General features: G+C 46.0%; 1 protein-coding gene across 4 annotated transcripts in view; it reads right to left on the reverse strand.

The window, feature by feature from the left end:
* The window catches only part of LOC119434024 (uncharacterized), a 105,052-nt gene that overhangs the window by 21,177 nt on the left and 58,715 nt on the right, over nucleotides 1-25,160 (reverse strand). For 2 of the 4 annotated variants that reach the window (XM_037701322.2, XM_037701321.2), the window contains exons 1-2: nucleotides 3,146-4,058; nucleotides 23-198 (exon numbers count right to left, since the gene is read on the reverse strand). In XM_037701322.2, coding sequence (XP_037557250.1) covers nucleotides 23-198; nucleotides 3,146-3,524 — 555 coding nt within the window. In that variant the 5' untranslated portion in view covers nucleotides 3,525-4,058. Of the gene's footprint in view, nucleotides 1-22; nucleotides 199-3,145; nucleotides 4,059-25,160 lie in introns of those variants that run through there. The other 2 variants (XM_037701324.2, XM_037701323.2) reach the window with 1 other exon arrangement.

A 25,160-nucleotide genomic window follows, 5' to 3' on the forward strand; every position in this document is an offset into this window, starting at 1 on the left:
AATACACTGGAGTTCCACCAACCTGTACGCTGCCATGTTCGACTCCCGATATCCAGCTCCGCACATGGGCTTTCCGCAGCGACGCTGTCTCCCTCTTGGACTTCCTGCGCCTGCGGAAGCGCTGCCTCAGCTGACAGTAGAGCTTGTAGCAGACAAAGGAGCCGACTCCCAGCAGAAGGATGACACTAGTGGTGCGCACTGCAATGGAAATCAATATCTCCTTTTCAGTCACGGTGCAGACATTTGTGTACGGAAGTTGTTTCTGCCACTTCTGTCTAGTGGGCAAGGAAACAAAAGAACACACAGACATTGAGCTGCAAGTCATTTTAGACCTCCGTTTACCCAATATTATTCCAGTTCACTTCAGACTGCAGATTACTGCTGCGCATGACCACCTTAGTAATGACACTCTCGTGTTTGAAACGTGTGCCCGTCAGCAAGTGAAGGAATAGTTTTTTTCCTGCCTCGCAATGCCTGCAGCCCAAAATCAATTTAGGTAGACATGTGGTTTGCGCCAGTGATACAAAGCTTTAAAAACAAAACAACAGAATGCAACATCACTGACTGTACACTAAACTGAAACTTAATTAGTCTGTAATTATGAAGTCTCACTCAGAATTTCAATGGAATCTATGCCTGTGCATCCACACAAAAAAAAAGAGGGGGGGGGGGGGGGGATGGATGTTGGCAAGAAAATACACTGTGCCTGCACAAGGTCCGTGCAATCCTTCTCGTAATCCTCTTTCTGAATGATCCATTTGAGTGGTGAGCTGTCTTTCTCGCCTCTACATTTCACGACTTTGGTTGTTTCTGCTTGCCATGCTCTCACCCTTGCTGAGCAGCTAAGGCTCATTCTCTGTTTACTGGTGGAAAAACACCTCAAAACATTCAAAATTGGTGGCAACACATTCTCAAAAGCACCTGTTCTCCCCTTTTGTAACAGCTCGTTTTTATGGCCAGTTCCTATGACTTGTCGCTAGGATTACTTTGCTGCTATGTAAATGCCACATGTAACTTGAAGCTTGAAAAAAATCCTAGGTGTATACGAAAAACGACATGGAAAACCTGCTTGATGTATAAGTGCGAGTGTGTGTCTCCACCCTATATTATTTTTGGATTTGGCTTAAAGAATGTATGCATTCTATCAGTTTGTGTAGAGCAAGACGGGCTCCACGCAGCTGCTCAAAGCAACTGCGTGGAGGCTAACACAATGAGGGTGTCTGCTGCTCTTCAATCTGAACTCGGCGAGCTTCAATTGTCCTTTCTCATCCAAACCTCTTTTGAAATTTTGGGAGCTCAGGAACTACACATCTATCCACTTTTTCCATGTATCATTGAGTATCGATTTTGTTTTCGAGACTGAAAACAAGCTTGACATCTCCTGCATTGCTCCTTGACGAGGTTGCTAATTTTGGCAATTTAATTATACTCTGCTATAAAGGTTACCTGTTCCATTTTCGCTCACAGAGTGTTAAAATCTTTCTTAATATTATATCTTGTCGCCATTCAAGCCAAAGTAGCAGTCACGCAGCTAAACCATCTTGGTGTTGTTTTTAACAGTGGATCCAATGTCAGCAACTCTGTTTCCCACATGTACCTGTTCAGAGCTGGAACTTGCCAAACATGTCTCACGAGGAAAGTGTACCAGCATGTAAGTAACCCTCACATTGGCCAAACATTTGCAGCAACAGCCAGTTAAAGCACTCGTATCGATGACCTACGTTTACGTTTGGACAGATCGACAAGAATGCACGAATGCCTTTAATCACTGGTGTCTGCTAAGATGGCCAGCGTTTTGGGACACACTGTGACATTTAGCTTCTGTACAGAGTTCAAAGAAAGCAGACTTGCAGCTGTGACTCTTGGCCATTGATTACATTTACAAAAGAAAAGAATGCAAGGACGTCGATTAGGTGCTTTGTACTCCCATTTGTACGAGTACAACGCATAGCAATACAAACTGTACGAAATTCCTTATTAAGGGGACTAACATCAGTTACCAAAGATTAAATACTAGGTATATGAATGACGTCCACAAACCAAAACACATGAACGTACTACAGCTCTGCAACAAGCCTAGTTGGCATACTCATATATTGTGTTTCATGTCAAGACATGCCAGGAAAGTTAAGCCTGCCTTCCAACCATAACTGATGATGTGGTTGTGGAAGTACACAACACACAAGTGAAGGTTGTACTTCACAGTGCAAAGAAATTTTGAAGGGTTGTCGAGGTGGCGTCACAGAGCTCTTAAAAAATGTGCAGAAGAAGGAAACGCACTGTCCACGTAGCATTAACAGCTGACAATCTTCCAAGATGGCAGACGGTGTGCATTCAAGATAACTGCCAATAATGTCCCAACACGAGTCAACAGTGTGCAATGCAGTGTGCCTTCAGGATGACTGTCGTATGAATAGGATGGTTATTATAATACCCACTTTATCACTGTCACACGCTACTGCACCTGCGCATTTGGCTGTGACTACTTTCAGCAACTGGAAAATGAGAGCTCGAACTACACTGCTATTCTTTAAGCTAAGCTACATTTGTTTTTCTTTTGGTAAAGACAATTCTAAGGCACGCTACATCAAGGCAACTTGCAATGCACCACGCGATAACGCTTAAGTACCTCTTCTGACCGTGCAATGTAAGGCACGTGTAACCAACAAAGGGTTACACAGTGCTGACGTTGACAATGATCTGTCAGTGACTCATACACTGCACAACCCAAGGATGTCACAGCTGTTTCTCCACAACCTTATCAGACTAATGCCAGGCCATGAATACACTAATCCGTGCAAAGAAGGGGAACTGCTAACCCTGCCCCAAATAATCCAGATTGATTTCTAAGTAAGGGAGGCTTCCTATTCAAAGATGAATCTTCAGATACACATATTTGCTCTGCGAGAAAACAGGTCCATGAAAATTTCTCACAATACGGCACGCCGCTTACACATGGGCACATTGCGAGGCAGGCTCTTAAAAAAAAAAAAAAAAAAAAAAAAAAAAAAACTCTGTGTAAACTGCGATCACATAACAATGACGTTTCCGGTAACAGTCGCTGACGGTGTCATCTGTACAGAATATGCGGCCGCAGTGCCTGCGTTCTAGGTCACTACAGTTAAAATAAAGCAAGTCGGCTCACCGTCGATGAACCGCGCTAAGCGCCGTAGCTCAAGCCACAGGTGACGCGCTAAGTTCAAGAGCTCAAGCCACAAACGACGCGAGAAGTCCTGGGAATCGGCCCACAGACGACGGGTCAAGTCTAGCGACTGAAACCACAGATGGTGCGCGAAGTGCAGGAACTCAAACCAAAGGCGCTGCGCGAGGTCCTGGGAGTCGAACCAGACGTGATGCGCGCAGCTGGAAGACTCGAACCACAGATGATGCGCTAAGTTCAGGAAATCGAACCACAGGCGATGCGTCAGGTCCCGGGATTCGAGCCACATATAATGCGCGAAGTCCTGGGACTCGAACCAGAAGTTATGCGCTGCTATGCTCAGAAATTCGAACCACAGAGGCATTCGGGCAGATGCGTCTAAATCGGGCAACTTGCTCCTCGGTTTGTTCCGAGCGGTAGTTAACTTTGCAGGAATAGGGACGCGGCGTGTGATCTCCTGCTGGATTCGGCACGCAAGGACTCGTATATGTTACGGGACGAGTACAGATGTTTACGCAGAGCCACGGGATCGGCAAGTAAGAAACCCGACACCGTGTGCAGGCCGACGACGATGCGGACAACACGCAAAACAAAGGCGACTTGGGATCAGGGCACGCTGGTATTGTGTGACACGCAATGTGATCTGTTGTTCACGCTCCGGGTCGCGAACGATCGCTTACGGCTGCACAGCAAGGCGCGTAGACGTTGCAGAAAATCGCTTTCCATGCGTGACAGCCACTTGGGACCGGCGGCTAAATCCACCGAACAATGACGGGCTGACTCATCCAAACGCCGTGCGATACTCGGGAAATACAAAGGCAAGCTCGACGACAAGTCGCCTTTCTTTCGGTGCGGAGAACCGGGCATGGACGGGATGCGAGCAGCAGCAAAGGCAGAGCGCGCACGCAAGCTAGCACACGCCACGGCGAAATAATAAAGCTGTTGGCGAGCGAAGAAATAATAGCCCATCCTTCAGGAAACTCACATGTGCGGCGGCGAAGCTGCTAGCAATCCTTGGACAGCGCTGTTGTCAAAAACAAAGCCCAGCGCGACCGACCGGACCGCTGCCTCGCGTTTGCTGGTCGCCGCAGCAGCAGCTCCCCTGTTTCCAACGGAGACCGCGGAGACAGCTGGTGGTCACGTGGTGCGGCCGCCGTCTCGCATTTACGAGGATCCCTCTGACTGAGGCAGGGTCAGGCAACGCGCGCCATTTCCCGTCGCTTCGCGTTGCGGCTACGCGTATTTGCGCTTGCCTTCTCGCGTAGTTTGACGTTGGTATCACCATTTGCAAAAGGTTGCTTCGTATGCAAGCTCCCGAGTCATAAATATGTGTGTTCTCAGTGAGATCCGCCCATGTAAGCGTCAGTACCAGCGTCAATAAAGAAAAGAAAAAAAAGGACAAAGCGTTTTATTGAAATGAACAATATAGGGCTATTGAGATTTACTCAATATAGAACAATTGAAATCGCGCAACGTGCGCTCCCAACTTATAATCTCGCAAAACTGCGGTACAATATCAGCCTTAATGAATTTCAACAGCCCCATCATCTCCCACGATCTTTGTAAACAAGCTAGCGTGAGCGCATCGACCGGCTTTCGGCGGTTGTCCGTGCTCTGCCAACAATACGTTATTCCGGCGAGGGGTGTCGTCTGCTCAACTTTTCCTTTCGTCCTCTCGTTGGGTGCCGCGGGAGGCCGGGTCAACAGATTATACCGCAATCATTATCATTCGCGAATGATCTTCCGGCACTTCCTTTTATCTCGCGATAACGCGTCCAACAGAGGCGGGGATAACAAATAGAGCCGCCGGACTGCGCGGTGCGAGTACGCACATAAGTAAAACTCTAGTAAAACGAAGAGCGGTTTACAAGATGGACGGCACCGCGCGCGGCGACCGAGCTGGAACGACGCCAAATGAAGGCAAAATGAGGACGCCGTAATGGTTGACGCGCGATTTCCTATTTCGGGGTTTGTTTCTCTCCTCATTTCAATCAGGTGGCCCGGCACGGTTACGGAACGGCGCAGAGCACGTCCCCGATAGCTGCAGCTGCTTTTGGCTTCGCGCCTGAGGCAAGTTTATGTCGTCGTCGTTTTATCGTTCGAGAGAAAGTTGAAGAAGGTCAGATACTAGCTGTGAGTCACGGCGAGGCGTAAACAAGGGAGTGATAGTCAGTCTGCTCGGGTCCGAGTCACGCGACGTCCGGCTTGTTACGTCACGCGTCGAAATGCCGCAGTGAATAATCGGTGTGCGCACGTATCATAGCGGGCGCGAAGCAAAGAAACCGCGAAACAAATGTTATCGGATAAGTGCGATCATTTCATCCGAAATAGAGCTTTCACTCTCGCATATCGTCACACCGCTTGTAGGGGCAGTACCAAGATATATATATTTTTTTGTCTCGCTCTCTCTCTTGTCTTTTCACGGTTTTGGGATTTTGACACAAATGTCGTCACATTATGATGGTGAAAAAGATCCCCGTCAATATAGGAGACCGACGGTGCGCTTCAGAACGTGGACGAACAAATGGACAGCCGACACAAACAAGCTCCCGCTGAAGGTTCGTTTCTTCCTTAGCAATAAAGGCTCCATGAAAATGACACTATATTAACGAGTTCTGGGCGCTCCCGTGAGCGATTCTCAAACAGCAGTAAGTGCAATAACACAATTTAGATTAACATCCTTCAGTTCTTGTTGCTGATGGCCAACTGCTTTCTTTGAAATAAAACTTGCTGAGTGTTCTAATAGGTTAACAGTGGTACTATAATAGTTATACCAGTGGTTCTATAGTACGTGATTACTTTGTGTAAAATAGGAACACTGAACTGACACGTACGTTATTTAGTTTGAAGCAAAAAGAAATTACCCACGTTCCATCCGATCAAAAAAAAAAAAAAAAAAGAAAGCGTAGAAGCATGCCCGCACAAATCTTGCAACCGGCCATTTACGAAAGGACTCCTTCGGCAAACAAAGTGTCAATAGGTTTTGGTTGAGCTTGTGTTAAGTTTTCACCGTTCGAGAATGCTACGGCCCTTTCTCCGTTGAAGTATAGTGTGACAATATTTGGCTTCATATTCTGACAAAGTATGGCTATAATGCCGGATATATGTGCTCTAGAATGAAGATGCACTGTAGTTGATGGGAATTTTATTTTCAGAGATTGAGGGGCGATATGATCGTTCAAAGCACAGCAGGAGTGCAACAGCTTCGACTTCGAGATTAGTGCGCTGGCTGCGATTAAAAACAGTTGGTCGGTTTGTCCTGTATAAATACAGCACAAATCGTATTTCAGACAATAAACGTAACAGATGCTAATAATAGTACAGTCGAACGATTCTACAACGAAATGGCCTGTATAACGAAGCAATCATTCTGTCCCGGTTGTAGTGTGAGTGGTGCGGTGCGCGCTCTTTACAGCGAAGTGACCTGTATAACGAAGGATTTCGGAGGCCCCAAGCACTTTCTTATAAAGGCGTGAGACTGTATTAGTTATTAATAAAGAGAATTAATAAAAAATTAATAAGATAAGCATTCTCAGCACATTCTCTCCTTCGGGGCCTCTGCATTGGGTTATATATATATATATATATATATATATATATATATATATATATATATATATAGGCGCATGGCCAAATACATCTGTGGCGCAAGGAGAATAATAGATCGTATCCACTGTAGGCACGAATTTCGCATGAAGTCGCACCTCGATATAACGAAATTGTACTTGCAGCGAGAAACTTCGTTACATCGCGAATTTCGTTAAATCGAGGTTTCACTTATTCGGTGTTACTTTTTTTTGTGCTCACAGGGGTTTCGACGGGATTTTAAAGGTGTGCTGCAGGCTCCTTTCCCAAGCGTATCATCCCTGAAGAAAGCCTAGCGCCAAGCCGCGGTAAGCTTGTGTCCATTTTTTTGACGAACCAGTGGGTGCCCGGCGGCGGTGGGAATCGAACCCACGACCTTTCCCTCTACATCTAGGCCACGGCTACGGTAAAACGCACCGTATCAGGAGTGATCTTGACACATGCATATTTGCTGCCCTTTTCTAGATCACACGGTTTTAAAAAAGATCACTCGTTAATATTAATCCATTTCAGTATTATTTGTGCAACTTCCACCTTGTATTTATGTCCGCTTCTCCACTTAACCGCCGGCTTCTTGAATATGTTTATCGCGGGCTGATGTCCAGACTCTTTTTTTTTTCTTCTTCAAATCTAGCAGCGCTGAGGCTGTCTATTTGCTTCGTCTTCGCCTAAGCGGAATCTTCTTTCTCGCAAAATTTATAACTTATGACTCGACAGTTGTCGCTATTTTCCTCTTCCGCCGGATTTTTCTCCTAAAGCTGGCCGCGGTATGCCACTCGAAAGCCAACAAAAGGTGAATTCATTATAAACAAGCTTGACTCTATTCGCATAAACACTCATGGTCGCGCTGGTGCATGCCGCCGTTGGAACGCAGTAGCTTGCAGTGACCGGAGTTAAGCCCGCTCCTGGTGGATGCGCACACAAAATATCAGCCCATCCTGAATATAGTGCACTGATTCAAGGCCATATGACGCTATGGCTGGCAAATTTTCAGGTGAAAAAGACCTCAGCAACTGTATGCTGATCTCTGCAGCTGATACATTGATTGAAACGAAGCTGTATAGATGCGAGTTCTCAACCCTTCAGAAGTGCTATAGGGGCCCTGTTTGCTGACTGTTCTTAGTGATGAACGATTGGTCATTGACACCGCCTAGGCGTTCTCACCGACGCACCGACGCCCTGGTTCTCACCGACGCCCATGCACTATACGACCGGTTCGGGGCTTTTAATGCGACAGCGTTAAGGGCCCCGTGTCGCAGAAAATCCGGTGTCGGCGTCGGCGTCGTCCCGCGCTGTCCGTTACCGAAAAATGCCGTACATTTTTGGGTATATGTATATGCCACGCCTTGCGTTGGCGCGCCTTGCACCGAACCACATGTGCGCGCCAAACGTATCCCGATGCTAATGTGCGACAGTGTAATTGCTCCCAGCGAAACCCGGCAAGGGATGATCCTACACGACGCGCTCGTGTGCGCACAGCAGATTCGCTCCAGTACGCGGGTTATACTGCCACACCATTCTATCACTGAAGTTGCTCATACCTTGTCTTACATTCTTGACAAAGTTATTCCTCGTAATTTTGAGAATGACAGCCCACAAAAAATGTTATGAAACAAAACACCGACAGCGCATGCCTTTTATGTTAAATCTTCTCAGACTTAAATATGTTAAACGTGCGAAAGAATAACAGAAACCTGAAAATTATGTAATGTTTTAAGCGTGGCTTCGCACTATCTCCTGGATCGGCCTCGTTTTTGCAGCAATCGCAGAGCGGCGCGCACAGCTCGGTTTCTTGCAACACGTACCATCCAGATGGCGCTCGGCTCCGCGCAACCGCGGCACGCGCCGTGCGGGGGAAAGAAAACAAAAAGACCCAGAAAGCTCGCCTTCGTGCATAGCGTTCGCCGCCAGCGTTTGCCGGTAAACATTAGGGTTACATAAGTCGCACTTGCCGGGAAGCGTGAGAAGCAGTCAGGGATCTTTAAGTGCTACCGCGTTCCATTCTTAAATGTGAAGCTTAAGCGTCTTTCAAGTTTTTAAAATTATTCTTCGTAGCTTTGATGCACCTGTGCGCATGGCATTACGGTGTACATTTTTTTTGTCTTCTATAGGGAGTGTAGCACCCGTGGAGTTCGGTCTTGTGTTACTTGTGTGTGTTTTATTTGCGCTACAATGGCTTCACCAAATGACGAGGAGGCCCGTATACGAAGCCTCCTCTACCACTATATTTAATCAGATAGCGTCACGCAACAGGAGTCAGACACGCATTTTGCTACGCGCTATAATGTAGGAGATTAGGCGGATAAGCGTTACGCGATCTTCGTTCACGACGCTCGAAGGCTTCTACGCTCGTAACGAGGTCGACGAGATAATCTCGAGCTCACGCCAGCGCTGGGCAGCCGAGTTAATACAACGTCCAGAAGGCAACCCCGAGAGCAGACGACGCAAAAAAAAAAAAAAAAAAAAAAAAAGAGACAGACGACTGAAGCGCAAAGCGCGTCGCGAGATCATCTTCGAGCGGAAGTGACGTCAGTCCCCGACGCGCGCAGTGCGCGCCTTGCACCGAACCACATGTGCGCGCCAAACGTGTCCCGATGCTAATGTGCGACAGTGTAATTGCTCCCAGCGAAACCCGGCAAGGGATGATCCTACACGACGCGCTCGTGTGCGCACAGCAGATTCGCTCCAGTTGCCCGTAATGGGAGCGCCGTTCCAGCGCGTTGGTTTCTCTAATTTGCCTCGTGGCGCCGCCTTCTCCCGGCCACAGGAAGTTATGCAATCTGCGCTATTGCTGTACAGGGTATGCATGTATACTTGCGAGGCCGAGTTACGCAAGACATGAAGAAAAAAAAAAAGTGGTGAGGAACAGTAAACAAGCCCCCGCTATTGCATGGGACGCCGAGTAGGGCTATGTAATGAGCCTGACTGTGGTTATAAACTGATTACGGAGCCCGGAGCTGTTGTTATCAGGAGACTAGATAGCGAAGCGGTAAAAGAAGAGAAGAAAATTGTGCCTGGATATCTTCTTTTTGTTTGCTTCTTTTTTTTACAACAGTTTATAGAGGCACGAAATGAGCTTGCGAGCCGTGCTGTCAGTAAACGTTCGCAACAGCTCTGCCCTATATAGGTGACGAAACACACTTGACGACAGAAGCCAACCTTTACGTTGTCCGTAGGCCAAGTTTGTATATATACAGGCTAACGGGCATCCGCGAGGAGCGACTTGCTTATGCTTTGGTTATTGTTGCACATGGTTGTCACAAGTTTTGCAGGAGCCGACGGGATAAGAGAGGTAGAAAAAAGCAGAGGTGGTAGGACTGTTCGTGGCGTTTCTATGGGTAGTACGCGGTCAAAGAAAAAAGAAAGAAAAAAAGAAACACAGTGATGAGCATGTGTACACCGGACAAGATTCCGAAACTATGACCACCGGATAAAATTGCACAGAATTATAGGCAGCGGAGGATATCGCAAAATACTCGGCGGAGTTTGAACATGATGTCCAAAACTATGATGTCCAAATTGTATACATTGAACATTGTATACATTGTATACATTGAACAAGGGTCGCCTGTTTCATAGCATCGTAAAATATTTGCCCTTTTCTGTCGGAATAAGTGGTTGGAGTCTGGTGGCTTTCTTTTCTTCGTGTTGTTTCTTATTTAGCCGAAGTTATGCGCCAGCGACCATCACAATTAAGTCACTGCAGACTGTTGAAGTTTTATTATTTCGATAGCTGCAGCTACGCAAGTGGTGATGACTCAACATTCATAACAGAATTCTTCCGGTAGGATCTCGCTCCATTCCGTTAAGTGTGGGCGATTTATTCACATAGTCAACAGAGACGCTTATATAATTTGTCAGATTTTTTTTTTTTTTGCATGCAAAGAACGCCTTTCAGCGCGAAAGAAACACAATGCAGTCTTTGACAACCGTCTGAAGACTATGGAAGGTACGCGAAAGCAAATTGAGCATGTCGCGAGGAGATGACGTCTGTACCACATAATTTGCATGCCCTAGCTTGGCTGTTGATGCGCAGTATGCATTTCATGCAGTATGCACGCAGTTGATGCGCAGGATGCATTTTCTTACCGAGTGTTGGAAGCAGTAGCGCACCCAGGATTTCTGCCAGGGGTGGGGGGTCAATTTTTATCCAGCAAGCACTTTGCATAATATGCAATTTCCTTGCTTTAGCCAGCGGAATCCAACAGCAAATAAAATGCCTAATGATTATAATAATAATGACGCCAAAGATGATGACGATGTTTATTTCTTCAGCGTTTTACACAAAGTAATTTAAAAGTAATGAATAAATACAAGACAATGATAGAGTGTTTTTGTTAATCATGAAAACTGGACCTCAAGCCACCTCCTGAATTGCAATGACAATGTGAACAGAACACTGAAGGTACACGTTGGACTGGTGGGGCTGGACGCGTGGTGGGGAGGGGGGTTAGAACCGTCCATTGCTTGCCTCAGCTGCCTCCGTTGCCTCTGTGTTTACAATGCAAGCACGTGACGCCGGTGCGGCGCAGCAGACCTCCGTTTCGACGGATATCGTAGACGGTGACTGCGTGGACGACACGAAGCTTTGGCCACAGCTTTAGAGGACATGTAAGTGCTTTCAGAGCGCATTACGCCTTGTCCAAACGGCGCGAGACGCGTATACGGTGTTTGTACTAAATGCGGGGCTATAAATGTATTCGAAGCTGTCCAAACTTTCCGCTTATGAATTAAATCAAGATCAGTGTGCTCTTCGTTCTTTATTTGGCAAACATTTTGAAGCAGCGTCTTGTCATGTTTCTGACTCAGTAAAGTTCCTCGGTGCGGCCACTATTTGATTGTTTATTTTCAGCCTAATCGCTCGCGGGTGTGCTCCGTTGTGATAGATTTGTTCCTGCTGCGCACAAGGCTTGGAATGTAAATGTTCTGTATTATGCGGTAGCTTGTAGCAAAGACGTATTATCGTTAGTCCCTCGCTTACTGTTACGAAACGTTCAGCTTCCAACTCATGCTTCGGCACATTCATTCAAGTGTGCGCCTATTCACGTATTATTGATACGTTGGCGATAGAGTGGGCGTAAGTATGCGTGCGAGTAGAGGGTGGATGTGTGTAGATAACGCGTGAGAAACTTGCTATGCCAGTAAGTGGCGCTACCTCCTTTTTTAACGAGCGGTACTCACTCTTAAGTGCAGACGTTCCAGAGTCGAAGTCATTTCTTTGGAGGTTAGCGATACAGCGCTGGCGGATGAATTATCTTTTTTGTCCTCGAGGAAAGCCGTGCATAGCGAAGGGCCAGCAACACAGGCAGTCCTTACGTAGCAGCGGCGGCACAGTTTGATTAGATTCCTTAATATGCGAATCACTATTTTTGCAGCTAACTACCGCACACGTGTTCCATCTATCGTTACACATATAACAGCATAAATTGGGCACAATGCGATAGCGAACACCCAGTTGCATTTCCGACAGCTGAGCGCACAGTGCAGCAGTAATGGCTTCGTATTCGTGCGTGAGGCAACGTATGGCACGCCGCCGAAAGCGCCATCTCGTTCCTCTAGAGCAAACTGCTCCGCGAAAAGGGTCAATAGGACGCTTAATAAAATTTGACGAAATATTGATTTTACCGTTGAAAATGCCATATCTCGATCTCGTATGTTTGTGAGAACTACGTTCTCAGCAAAGTTTTTTTTTTAAATCAGATATGCCTACAAACGCGCCCCTCAGCTCGGTTGTCCTAAGAATTCACCCTGTTAACTGTACAGAACAGGTGATCAGATAATGTTGTGGGATCCGAGAAAAAAAAATGCAGGGAATTCTTTTTCAAAGAGCACAATATTTATCCCCTTCGGTCACGAATTATGATCGACTGTCGATAAATGTATGAAATTTAAATAATGTTATGCCAAGGTGCTGCAGACTCCATTTAAGAGCAAGTCGCGAGTCGGTAGATTGACTCCTTCAGCATTTTACGATGAGTCTGCTTACCGCATTGGATGGGAGGATAGCGCTGCGTGTGACCACTGCGGCGACGAGGAAACAATCGAGCACGTACTTTGTCACTGTCCCCAATACAGCGCACATAGGCAGTCATTCGCGACCGCGCTGGCACGTCTTGACGACCGGCCGCTTTCGGAGCAGACAGTCCTGGAACGCCGGCCTATACAGTCGTCACACAATAAGTCAGTCAAGGCACTCTTGAAGTTTTTGCGATCGAGTGGACTATCTGACAGACTATAGTTCTCACAGACGTTTCCAACCTCCTCCTTTTCTTTTTTTTCTTTTTTTTAATTCCTTGATTTTTTTTTCGTGACTGCTTTTTCTCTTCCCTATTCTTTCCACCTTTCATTTCCCCTTCCCCTTCCCCCAGTGCAGGGTAGCAAACCAGAATCTTTTCCGGTTAACCTCCCGGCCTTTCCCACCACGTTCCTCTCTCTCTCTCTCTCTCTCTCTACGATGAGTCGAAACATAATTACAGAGTGATTAAATATCTAAATATGGGGCACTCAGTAGTGATACGCTTCCACATAAAAAAAGAATTGAATCACTAGCGCGAATAACCTGCACAAGTTAATTATTGGTTGCAAGCATTATAGAAAGAAATATATATACATATTTCGCAATTGCTACAGAAACGTCCCACGTCGTACCTCCCGTCTAACACTGTAGTAGTGCCTTCTCCAAAGCGATCTTCGGTAGCGATAGATTTCCCTCAAAAGCAAAATGAAGGTACTTGAGGTAAGCAGAACGTTCAATTTACCCTGGCTTCACTTTTGTGGTCATTTCCTCGATACAACTGCACAGATGTGGCAAAAATAAGCCACGTCCACAAATGTGTACACCGTGACTGAAGCGGTTAGAGTACATCGCGTACAGATTTTCGTAGCATTCTTAACATACTAATAAATCAAGTGGAATTTACTTGAGCTAGGGAAATGTGAAAAATTACTCATGAATTTAGGGAACTCTTTCTTGGCGCGTAAGGAGACACTGCGCTTCTGTCCCATAGCTTTCCCCGCACTGCCAAGGAAAGTTGTCCCCGAGTATATTGACTCAGGTCTTTCAAAATCCATGACGTCATGTCGAGCAGGTGTGGGAGCTTTGAGGCGGCGTCGCCGCATTATTGCACAGATTTCAAGACGCAACTGTCATCGACTTCCAACTATACCGGCGGCTCAATGACAGTTTGACGTGCCCGTTTAAATGGAGCGTATGAAACTTCGCTTGAAGTTGGCCTATTGACGTCACAGTGAGAATTGTATTCGTTTTATTCGCACTATAAACGGCCGCCAGGCGAAACACTGCAGCTACATCACTGCGGCACCAGATACATGTTAGTAGCGACCACACGTTGAGTATGGATGAATGGATGAATGAATGAATGAATGAATGAATGAATGAATGAATGAATGAATGAATGAATGTCTTAAAAAGCGCTGGCACTTGGGACTTGTTTGGGAGTTTGGAAAGAGATAATAAGGTAATATAGTGACGGTATTCTGCATCTAAATACCATTAAATATTAAGCTTCATCTCAAAAAGTGCAAATACCAGATTTTTTTTTCCTCGCTGGAGATGGTATAACTGCTAAGCCGGAATTCACGCAACGACGACCACCACAATAATAATAATAATAATAATAAATCCAAAAACAAATAAACAATTAAACAAACAAACTTGCGGCGCATTGCGCAGAAGGTCATCACAAGGACACAGTATCTAGGTCTCTGTATACAGGTCAAAATATAATACAACTGCATGGCAAGGATGAAATGCGCGTAGCAACCGCGTGACTCTTCGACAGCGCATTGTTCAGCGTCTGTATAGGGGGAAAAAAATATGCCGCAGAGAATACCGGCACAAGGCCGTTTTCGCTCGGTTCCCTGGGACGCAATTGTAACGCACAGCTCCCAGCCCGATGTGCAAGATTTGCGAGGCTCCTATAGTTAATTTAACTGCAGTTGGTGATTCATCGGCGCCTTTGTTATCGTGTCGTTACTGCGTCGTGCGTTATCATATCGGCTCTTGTGCTGGGCAAGCTATGACGTAAAAAACATAGAGAAAGAGAGAGATACTGCAGTGATCATTTGACATATGAGGCAGCCGAATATTAAAAAAAAAACACGAAAGAAGGAGAAAGCAGTCATCCTGCATTCAAAATCTCACGTCGACGTTCCTGCTGAGCCCATGTGTGCGTGCACGGGCTATATACTTATATTAAATACAGTCGACTCCCGTTAATTCGACTTTCGCTTAACTCGAACGTACCGGAAGGTGTCGTTAAGAAACCATACATCGCCATGGAAGCGATAAATATCGCTTAGCTCTAACCCGAAAGCATGCCACATCGGCTAATTCAACCTCCACCGGCGTCTCCTCGCCAGATGCATGTGATTGTAAAACGTGAAAAACACAAGAGATTCAGCAGACTGCGCTACCGCTTCCTTGGGCGTGAAGCTGTTTTATTTTTATCTTTTATTGGCCGATGCTCCTTCCGCCCCTGAAGCCATCTTTTCCCGGTAGTTTCATGTCGTGTCACGCTGAGGCAAGACAAGTTCAAACGCTGAGGCAACGTTTAAACTTGTCGGCGCTTTTCGCCGACAAGTGATGGTCGAGTGGTGCTTCAAGAGCAAGAAGATGCTTCAAGGTGGGGGGAGGGGGGGGAGGGGGGGGGGAATAATTGAATTTGTTCATATGGCGCCGTTTCTTAATTCGACCATTCGGATAATTCGACCAAATCGCGCGCGGCCCCGCAAGGGTCGTCGAGTTAGCGGAAGTCGACTCTACACGTATGTCTCGAGATTGTCGGAAAACACCCCGCATTAGTACCGAATACGAAAACCAAAAACATCAAACGAACAATTGAATACGACAGAGCACAGAATGACACGACAAAACAATATACGACAGGAAACGGCAGGATCGGATATTTCGAGTACCAATAATATATATATATCAACGGTTTCGATCCGACAAGGCACGAGCCAATACCAGTCGTACCAATTTTCTTTTCACGTGCAAGCCATATATAGCGCTTTAATTGAAACGGTTAGCGCGTGGGTCATGTATAAGTCGCATAGCAAAAAGTTAAGAGCTGCCAAGTCCAAACTGATCAGGCAAACATTTAGAGGCGTTGGCTCGCGGACAACTTCGCCAAGCCAACTGTACTTCCGCATGTGGAGGGCCTCGACGCTTTCATTCGAATAAACAACTATATGCCGCATGCAGGACATAAAGCTCTGCGTGAAAAAAAAAAAAAAAAAAAATGCGTGAGCGCGTTTTGCCCACCCTTATTTCGTACCAGCTAGCACCTTGTCACGTCATTTGACAATGCACCGCTTTCGGGTTTGGCTCAGTTTACCCAGCAACACTTCCTTCTGGAACGACCCACAATGTGTAAAATAATTTAGACCCTTACAAGAAGGGTGTAAATGTGTCTATAACTAACACCCTTCCATCCAAAAAAGGGTGTAAGTTACTTTACAGGGCAGGTATAGTAACGAAACATGTTTTAAAGGGCTAGTAAAGAGGAAATGTTATTTGAGCTACATTAGTAAATTACCCTTTTACAATGCGAAAAAAGGCTGCTGTAATACCGTGAGACGAGGCTCGGTAAAAAAAAAAATGTGGTTGATCCCTCTTATATAGGAATCGGTATAGAACACGAAAGTGAAACGTGTCTTCACAGAAGTAGTGTAATGTTTATTGCACATTGATATATAATGTCTATTGGTGTTTTGTGGCTAAAGCGCCCTTAGGCGTTGATGCACCCACGCTGACGCCTGGTGGCACGTCTCCTCCATCACGACTACCAACGTCGATGACCATGAGCAACCGTCGTGCATATGGAAGCTGCACTACGCTGCACACGCTAGCACAACGCGAAAGACGAAGCACGTAACTGACACACTAATACAACGCGCAAGACAAAGCACGTAACTGAATCGTCACCGAGTCAAATCAGCGCGTACAGCGCGTCGTAATTGCAGCCTCCGCGATCAACTTCAGAAACATTTTCAGAGCTAATTGCGGAGGCCACGCTCCGCTGTGCTGAGTACGGTGAACGCCGCCACCTAGGTGGCGTTGGTAGTGCTTCTTGATGCCAGCGTCCCTTCGAATGCTGGCATCGAGGCGTCGTAGTGCTGAGACCACCGAAGCGTTCACTGTCGGTGCGCGTTAGTGTCATAATGCAGTACTTCTCTTTTCTGCTCGTAGGCGGCGGCACCGCCCCGAGCAAGAGCGCGGGTACACGGAGGAGTGTTAGATATATAAGGGGCGTCTGTGTAGCTCTCTGCAAATGCGTTTGTGGCGCAATGGGTTAAACGCTCGGCAATCTATCGTCGCGGACCGAGAGGTCGTGGGTTAGATTTCCAAATTTTGCATGTTTGTGGAACTTTTTCTTCTGGTTTCTTTCTTTGTATTATGTTCGTGTGACGTATTTCCGTGACGGAAATACGTCAGTGAAGTCTTGGTGGACCCCGGCATAAAACACTTTCGTTTTAAAATAATAAAAAGAATCGGGTGACGACGTCGCCTTGAAATTCAAGCACCAGCTCTTCGCGACGTGATTTTGACGACGTCTGCACGCGGGCTTCGTTATTTTTTTTTCGTTAATGATCGATAAATATCGAATGCATTGTTTTATATGCAAACAGCCAAAGAACTGAACTTGGCAAGTTTCAAGAAACTTCTGCTGCACCACCGAGAAGGCCGAAATATACGATAAAATACAGTCGAACTCGGATATATCGAATCTGAAAGAGATCACAAAGAAGTTCGATATATATAGGTAATTCTATATATAAAATACAAATTTTATACAAAATGTTCAAGGGTGTTTTTACTGCTGTTCGTTATACACAATAATTCGTTATATGCGGGTTCGATATATCCGGGCTCGACTACTCGAAATCCGTGACGTCACAGTCACGTCTCTGCAGTACGGTTACGGCGCGGAAAAAAAAAGTGAAATTTATAACCTTCCTTTCCGGCTTCTAATAATCAACCTATTACAGTGAAATTAGACAATTTTAGCATAGCGCTATACCGCCTTGCCGTTACCAGCTACCACGAGTGCGCGCATGCGCGGAGTTTACAGGGCTCCGGTAAGATTATACCGGACTGTTACCGTCGGTTACAGCATGACTGCACCAGCTATAGCCTCCCCGCTTCGATCCTAATTCGTCTGTGCTACTTGCTCTCCGTTGCGACCGCGAGAAATAAATGATAAAATCAGTCTTCGCTTAGTCTCAGCTAACGCTGAGGACTAGGTACAAGCGCTATATGATCGTCTTTAATTAATATTCAGATCCGCTGTTTGTTTTGACGGCACCGAGGGTGAAATGTGCGTCATTTACCGCCTAACAGATGGCGCCATACGTCTGTATTTTTATTTACTTATTATTATTATGGCTAGAACGTAACCAATACATCCGCCCGCTACAAAGGGATAAGCACCATGCCATCATCATTAGCAGCAGCAGCGTTGATTAATGCTTAATGCTGGGAGTTGGCGCCCGTGCGTGCTTATGCGTAAAACTGCATGGGCGAGATGGTTGATTTTCATAGTAAAAGCAGCGCAAGAAGGAACGGCAACACAGTTTTACAACAGTTTTAGGCATTATATATATATATATATATATATATATATATATATATATATATATATATATATATATATATATAATAAGAAGCCAACAAACAATGACACCATCTCGTGACGCCTGCGGCAGAAAGGATGTTACACATCTGCCCATAGGTTTGTGAGTGGTGGCGCTGGCTAACACTCCCAGGGTTAGTTGTACAACATAAATACCCCAGAAAGTGGATGGGAAAACGGCTCCGCGGTAGCTCAATGGCGAGAGCATCGCACGCGTAATGCGAAGACGTGGGTTCGTTCCCCACCTGCGGGCAGTTGTTTTTTCATCCGTTTTCATTTCCGTTAATTTATCGTTTCTTTAATTCAAATTAGTAAAGTACAAGTAATTTCCCCTATGTTGTCCTTGGTGTCATTGTTTGTTGGCTTCTTATGATTAATAAAAATCGGGCCCCTCGGTTCCCTCCTATATATATATATATATATATATATATATATATATATATATGCTCGTCTTTCTTTCGCACCGTCCTCGTACTCTTTGGGGGGGAGGTGCGCCATCTCGTATACAAATTGGACCTAATTCTAATTCTGCAGTATATGGACAAGTACACCGCTTTGTGGAAGAAACGTGTCCAGGGCTACAGATCTGGGTTGATGTCCGGCTGCCACACACAGAGCTGTGCACATATGGTCGATGTTGCACAGATTCCCAACTGGCTACTGGATTGTATACTGCCCTCAGTGCTGGCAGCTGCGCGACGATTTATGAGCCCGTACCCGCCGCTCACACGAAAGACAGCTACGTTCTCGAACAAATTCCGGCCACTAGCCATACCACCACAGGGCCACAGGGATTATTTCGGCATACTGATCGCAGTTCCCCGCCTATACATGCAGTTTTAGGTGCGAAGACCCTTATGCGCCCGGGCTGTCGGCGTTTCCTGTCGTAATCGTCGTCGTTCACAGCTGGCTGCGTTGAAGCAAGCGGTTCGTGCTCGCACTCAGCACACGCTCGTGCCACTGCTCCCGCGTTCGTCGTCGTCGTCTTCCACAGCTGGCTGCGTTGCCGCTCATCATTCCAGCGTAGAATTTCACTTCTCTTCTGTCGTCGCTAATGGGGAGGCCGCGTTTACGGGGTTATGAGCCATTGCTTAAAGGGACACTAAAGGGAAAACTTATTTATTCTGTACCAGTAGCTTACCCTTCAACAATACCCAAAACACCCCTCTTACCCCGAGAAGCCGCTTGGTGAGCCAGAAAGAAACGAAAAACACAGAAGCGAGTGGCGACGCCACCTTGAAGTTCCCGCACCAGCTCACCGTGACGTCATGGATTTTGACAGCGTCTCCTAGGTCTCGGTTAATTCTTTAGTCGTAAAGATTGACTGCATTGCGTTCTAAATGAGCCCAGGATTGAATATGGCAAGTTTCGCGATTTTGTATTGAGCCAACGTGGCCCAAATACGAGAAATTACTTTAGAAGTCGTGACGTCACACTGAAGTGCTGACGTTGGGCTTTCCGCGCGAAATAAAAAAAAAAATAACTTTGAGCTTCATTTTCTCTTCTAATAATTGACCTATAGCAGCGTAATTAACGACATCAGAGTTTTCGAAGAATACTTTATCAGTCTAAGTTGATTTATTGTTTTGCTTTAGTGTCCCTTTAAGGCAGTATGAGCCCATTAGCGGTGCATCACTGCATGCTTCGCACCTCCCCAGGTTTCACGTTAGTGGAGCTGTTTTATTTGCCGACACTAATAAGATTGTTTCTGGCGAAATCGCCGTATTTAATACTGTCGGCACCGGTGTCGTCGACAGTAACGTCGACGTCGATTTTTGGCAATAACGTCGCTTTTAAGGGTAAAAAAAAGGAAATACATCGTCTGAGAAAGGAACGAGCCGCGTTTAATGTTAGGGCAGTATAAACGGCAAACGGAAATCGACAGTAACGTCGATTTTTGGCAGTAACGTCGCTTTTAAGGGTAAAAAAAGGAAATACATCGTCTGAGAAAGGAATGAGCCGCGTTTAATGTTAGGGCAGTATAAACGGCAAGCCAGACGTATGCACTTGTTGGACGCTTTAAGTAACGTTACGTGCACAGCTCCAACAACCTCAACCGTCAAAGGAGCGACAATATCTGCAACAAGGATTTTTCTTTTTTTTTTAATTTGTGCAGCTAAAAGAAAGACACCCTATATAGAGTTACGCATGCATCCAATGCATTAAACTGCATCCCGGGCGAATATCACACGTAATCACTTTAGAAGTTAATTTCGAAATGGACTGCAAGCAATGAGCATTAAATGTCCAAGCGCGGCCTCACGAGATTGTATCTGTGTTTCGATCGAATACAAGGTATTCGTTGATTTGTTCACTTATGCAACACGCCCGCTTCCTTTTCCGAATTCTTCGACAACAGCCCACACCACTCACACGCACCCCCCGACCGTGACTCCCTCCCATGCACGACCGAACAACAAACGCGTCCACGCACGGACCTTGCGGACAGGGCAGCAGCGGCGGCCGCAGTCGATAACCTTGGCCGCCATTCCGCTTGTCCTCCTCGCCGGGCCCCTTTCATCGCTTTTTTATCCTTCGTTTACGGCGCCATTGTTTTCCGAAAATCGACACTGCGCGCATGCGCGCTGGATGGAAAGAAGCCCCGGGGTCCCACCCTCTCTCCGTCCCTCCTCCTCCTCTCTCTCTCTTCACCGCCATGATGATCTTTCGCGGGCAAAGCTCCGGGCGAGTTCACCGTACTCTTGCTCGTTCTAGGTGGTTCCATCCAGCGCGTGCTCAGCGTATACCGTAAAATCCGGCGTGTAACGCGATGCTTTCTTCGCAAGGGCTGCGGAGGGTTGTATGCCGGTGTCACACAGGGCACTTGGCACTTTCGATTGCGAATGAATGAATGAATGAATGAATGAATGAATGAATGAATGAATGAATTCTGGGGTTTTACGTGCCAAAACCACGATCTGCACGTCGTAGCGGGGGACACTGGATGAATTTTAACCACCAGAGGCTCTTTAACGTGCCCCCTATGCACGGGATACGGGTGTGTGTGGTGTCTGTGTGTGTGTGTGTGTGTGTGTGTGTGTGTGTGTGTGTGTGTGTGTGTGTGTGTGTGTGTGTGTGTGTTTGCATTTCGCCCCCATAGAACCGGGATTTGAGCCCGCGACCTTGTGCTTAGTAGCGCAACACAACAGCCACTAAGTCACCGCAGCGGATGCTTTCGATTGCGATCGAGCACGATTGGGATCGAATTTCTCAATCGCGACTGACAGGTTCGGTCCGTGTCAGGCTCGATGGCGATTGAAAGTGCGCTGTGTCAATGTGCGACATTGTGTTAGATCGAGTCGCTATAGAGGATGCCTCTGCGCAGCAGTGCGCACGAAGTGACAATGATGGTGTTTACGACGACGAAAAAGGGAGACCATGAGTCTTTAGTTGTTCAAATGTTTCTTGTTCTTATAACTAAAACACAGTGTTTTTTAACCATAAATTCATTTACTCACTTTTATTTCACCCTATATTGCGACCCCTCCCCCCCCCCCCCTCCAATTTTTTTTTGTCGGGTTTGTATTACTGGATCATTCCATGTCAAACGCACCTAGCCAGAAACTCGACTCTCTCCAATTGCGTTAATTGCGTAGGCCGAAGGAAATGTATTATTAAAATATTGGGGGCAAAAAAAATTTTTTTTCACAATACGGTAGGAAACCAGGTGTCAGGTAAAACGTTGCCTAAGATCGAATGTTTCACGTTTTGTAGCAAGACCTGCATTTTTGCAATGACATCATGGACACTTTGCTTTCGCTATTTCTGGCAATACTATGTTTTTACTTGTTTAACGGCAAGTTAAAAATGTCCAAATTATGGCATTTTTGAGAAGTTAGTCGCACACAGAAAAAAAAAAACTGTGTAAGAAAATCCTGGAACTACTTTTCTAGAACTCTCCCTGAAGCGCATTACACGCTAAAGCTTTATTCGCACCTGCACATTGCACACAGGCTCTAAAAAGAAACCCGAATTTGGAGGGCCAATAACGACATTTTGGCTAATGCGGAAAGGTTAGTAAGGCACCGAGGCGGTCCATGAAACAATGCGGATAAAAATAATTTTTTTTAATGCGTTAGCATTAAGAGTGTATATGTGTGAACGAACCACCGTCAGTTGCCCTTCGCTTATCGAAGAGGCAGGACGGATGTCGAGTGAGCTCCTGAACACTTTGCAATGTGGTGAACGCGGTTTAAATCATGCATCCGGGACCTCAGAGGGGTGCGACCGTAATGCTAATGCATTTTTCTCGCATTTACCGCTAAATCGCCTGTGGCAGAAGGTGTATTCGCTGTCTTTGAGCTGGATTACTCGAAGCAGCGTACATAGCCCGCACGAGAAATCGAAATGCATAATAGACTGATGAACAAAAATCCATTAATGAACTTATTAATTAATTACATTTCGGTAGACATGTTACGATTCGTTAGTTATAGCCGGTGAGTTGGCAAGGCATATCCAATTGGAGCGAATTCAGAGGATGGTGCACCGGTTTAGAGATGTGAGCGGTAAATTAACTTGCGGTAAAACTGCGATAAAAAAATGCGCTGTCGTTCCACTTACTTTTTTACCAAAACGTCGTTTTATGCATTGATGCACAAAAGTAACTGGGACGCCAATGGATTTAGTCGCACGCTTTGGGAATTAATATCACGAGGCTGGTGTCATCCTGAAAACTCATTCCAAGCGGATACGCGCCATGCGAACTCACCGGCTACAATGTCGTAAATGGCAATATGTACCGCAAAGTAGTTAACTAAACAGTTGATTAGTGGATTTTTGTTAATTAGTTGACCATGCATTTCGTTGTCTCGTCCACCTCTTTGAGTGATCCAGAGCAGTGACAAGAATTGTGCTCTCTGTCGCAGGCGATCCTTAAACATTCTGTATGATCTAAAGGAAAAAAAGGGAACACCCCGTATATATCGTACAGTAGGATAATACATTTCATTACAGAAATTTATTTATTTATTTAGCAGTAACTGTAACTGCGATAGTTTGGTTCACAGTTCGGCTTCCTCTCATAGCACCTCTGCTGGAATTACAAATCAGAACGACCGACATTCTTTCTTTCCTCTCGTTCGATTTCAAACATTGTGGGGAACAATCAATCAGTCAATCGAATCCGCGGCCCCTGCCTGTGTGACCTTACCCTCCACACCTTTGCGGCCTCAATGTCATTCGATCGCTTCTTCCGGTAGATTGCTTCTTTTTTTTCCCTTTCCTCCCTCTCCCTGTGCGACAGAACAGAACACCTGTGTGGCTTTTATTTCTTTCTCTGTCGCATATCTATTTCTGTCTCGCCGAACTCACGCAGGGCGCCGACTCTCACTTTCGCCCCCTCCTGCTTCATGAATAAAGTATTTCTATACCACCCGTTCTCATTGTTTCCGCCGAGGCCGCCCCTTTCTGTCTCTCAGAAAGAATGCAATATTTATTTCGTTATTTCTTTTTTCTTTCTTTCTATTATGCAACCGCCATTTAGACGGCGCATCGAAATCGTTACAGCACTCTGTCCGGTTGTTCGTGTAGTTCTCTCGCGCTTCGAAGTAACGAACATGCAACAGCGTCGCATGGCGAGAAAAAAGTGAACGAGAGTAGGGACCTGTCGAGAGAACGGGTTCTCAGAGTGAACGGGGTGTGTGTGCGTGCGCGAGCGTGGGTTTGGGGAGGGGGGTCATAGAAATCTAACAGTTCCCAAAGCTACGCGTGGGCTATATAGGAGAGGCTAATTAGAAGCGCATATTCGGATTACGTAAGACGACCACCTCTCCACATGCGAGAAAAAGAGATACCAGAAAAACTGTACCAAATTAAAGTTTCTTTTATTATTGCTTAGATTTCCCTTTGCCTGTTTTGTCGCGTCATCGTAGGTTCATGCTGCTATGTCGAGCATCATGCAGCGAATTTCGCAGGCAGTGATGACAGCACGAACACAACACGCAACAGCCAGTGTATTTTACAAGTAATCGCAACGTCCCTCAGTGAGTCGTGTGACTGTTGGGAATGTCAGAAATGCCCTTCACCGGGCTCAGTGCATGGATGAGGACTCAGTTTTACCGTAGCCTGCAGGGACTGTCTGTGACGTGCCTAACCAGCTGCAGCAACGCTGAACATATGATTGACAAAAATTAAACAAAAATAAAAAAGTAACAGCGCAAGGAAACCACGTGTGGACAAAAGGTACGCAGAAACACGTGGCGTACACAGCGATGGCGCTATACTTACAGCCGAACTTTGTTGCACCCAGACAACGCGTACTATATACGCACAAAATTCCCTCGACAACAAATACAACCACGCATGAAAACCATAAATATCAAGGAGACATAGGTTCGCTATTCTTAACGGTGTACAGTGGGCAGTTGTTGCGTCGTGGAATGGTTCGAAATTCCAAACTCCATCGGGAGATGGCCGGAGATTTTAAAAAATTTACAGAGCGTGATCACTATAACTTCTTTCTTTTTTTTTCTTTAACTTCATCTTTCGAAAACTGAACAAGCCGCATATGCCTTCCGGAATACAATGTATCCAAAAAATCGGTTGAGTGTATAGGCTAGTTGGTTCTTAAACATGGAAACTGCAAGTTGCGCTGCATATAGTGTGTGCATACGAAACACACACGAAGAAAAAACACGGGAGGCACACAAGATCTTGAGCATCGTCTTCATGTGTGTGTTCCTATCAACTATGCAGCGCAACTTGGCTTCCGTGTTCAGGGGCCGTATTCTGAAACGTTCCACTTCGGCGATAGTTCG

The sequence above is a fragment of the Dermacentor silvarum genome, chromosome 11, assembly GCF_013339745.2.
Source record: "Dermacentor silvarum isolate Dsil-2018 chromosome 11, BIME_Dsil_1.4, whole genome shotgun sequence".
NCBI lineage: Eukaryota > Metazoa > Arthropoda > Arachnida > Ixodida > Ixodidae > Dermacentor > Dermacentor silvarum.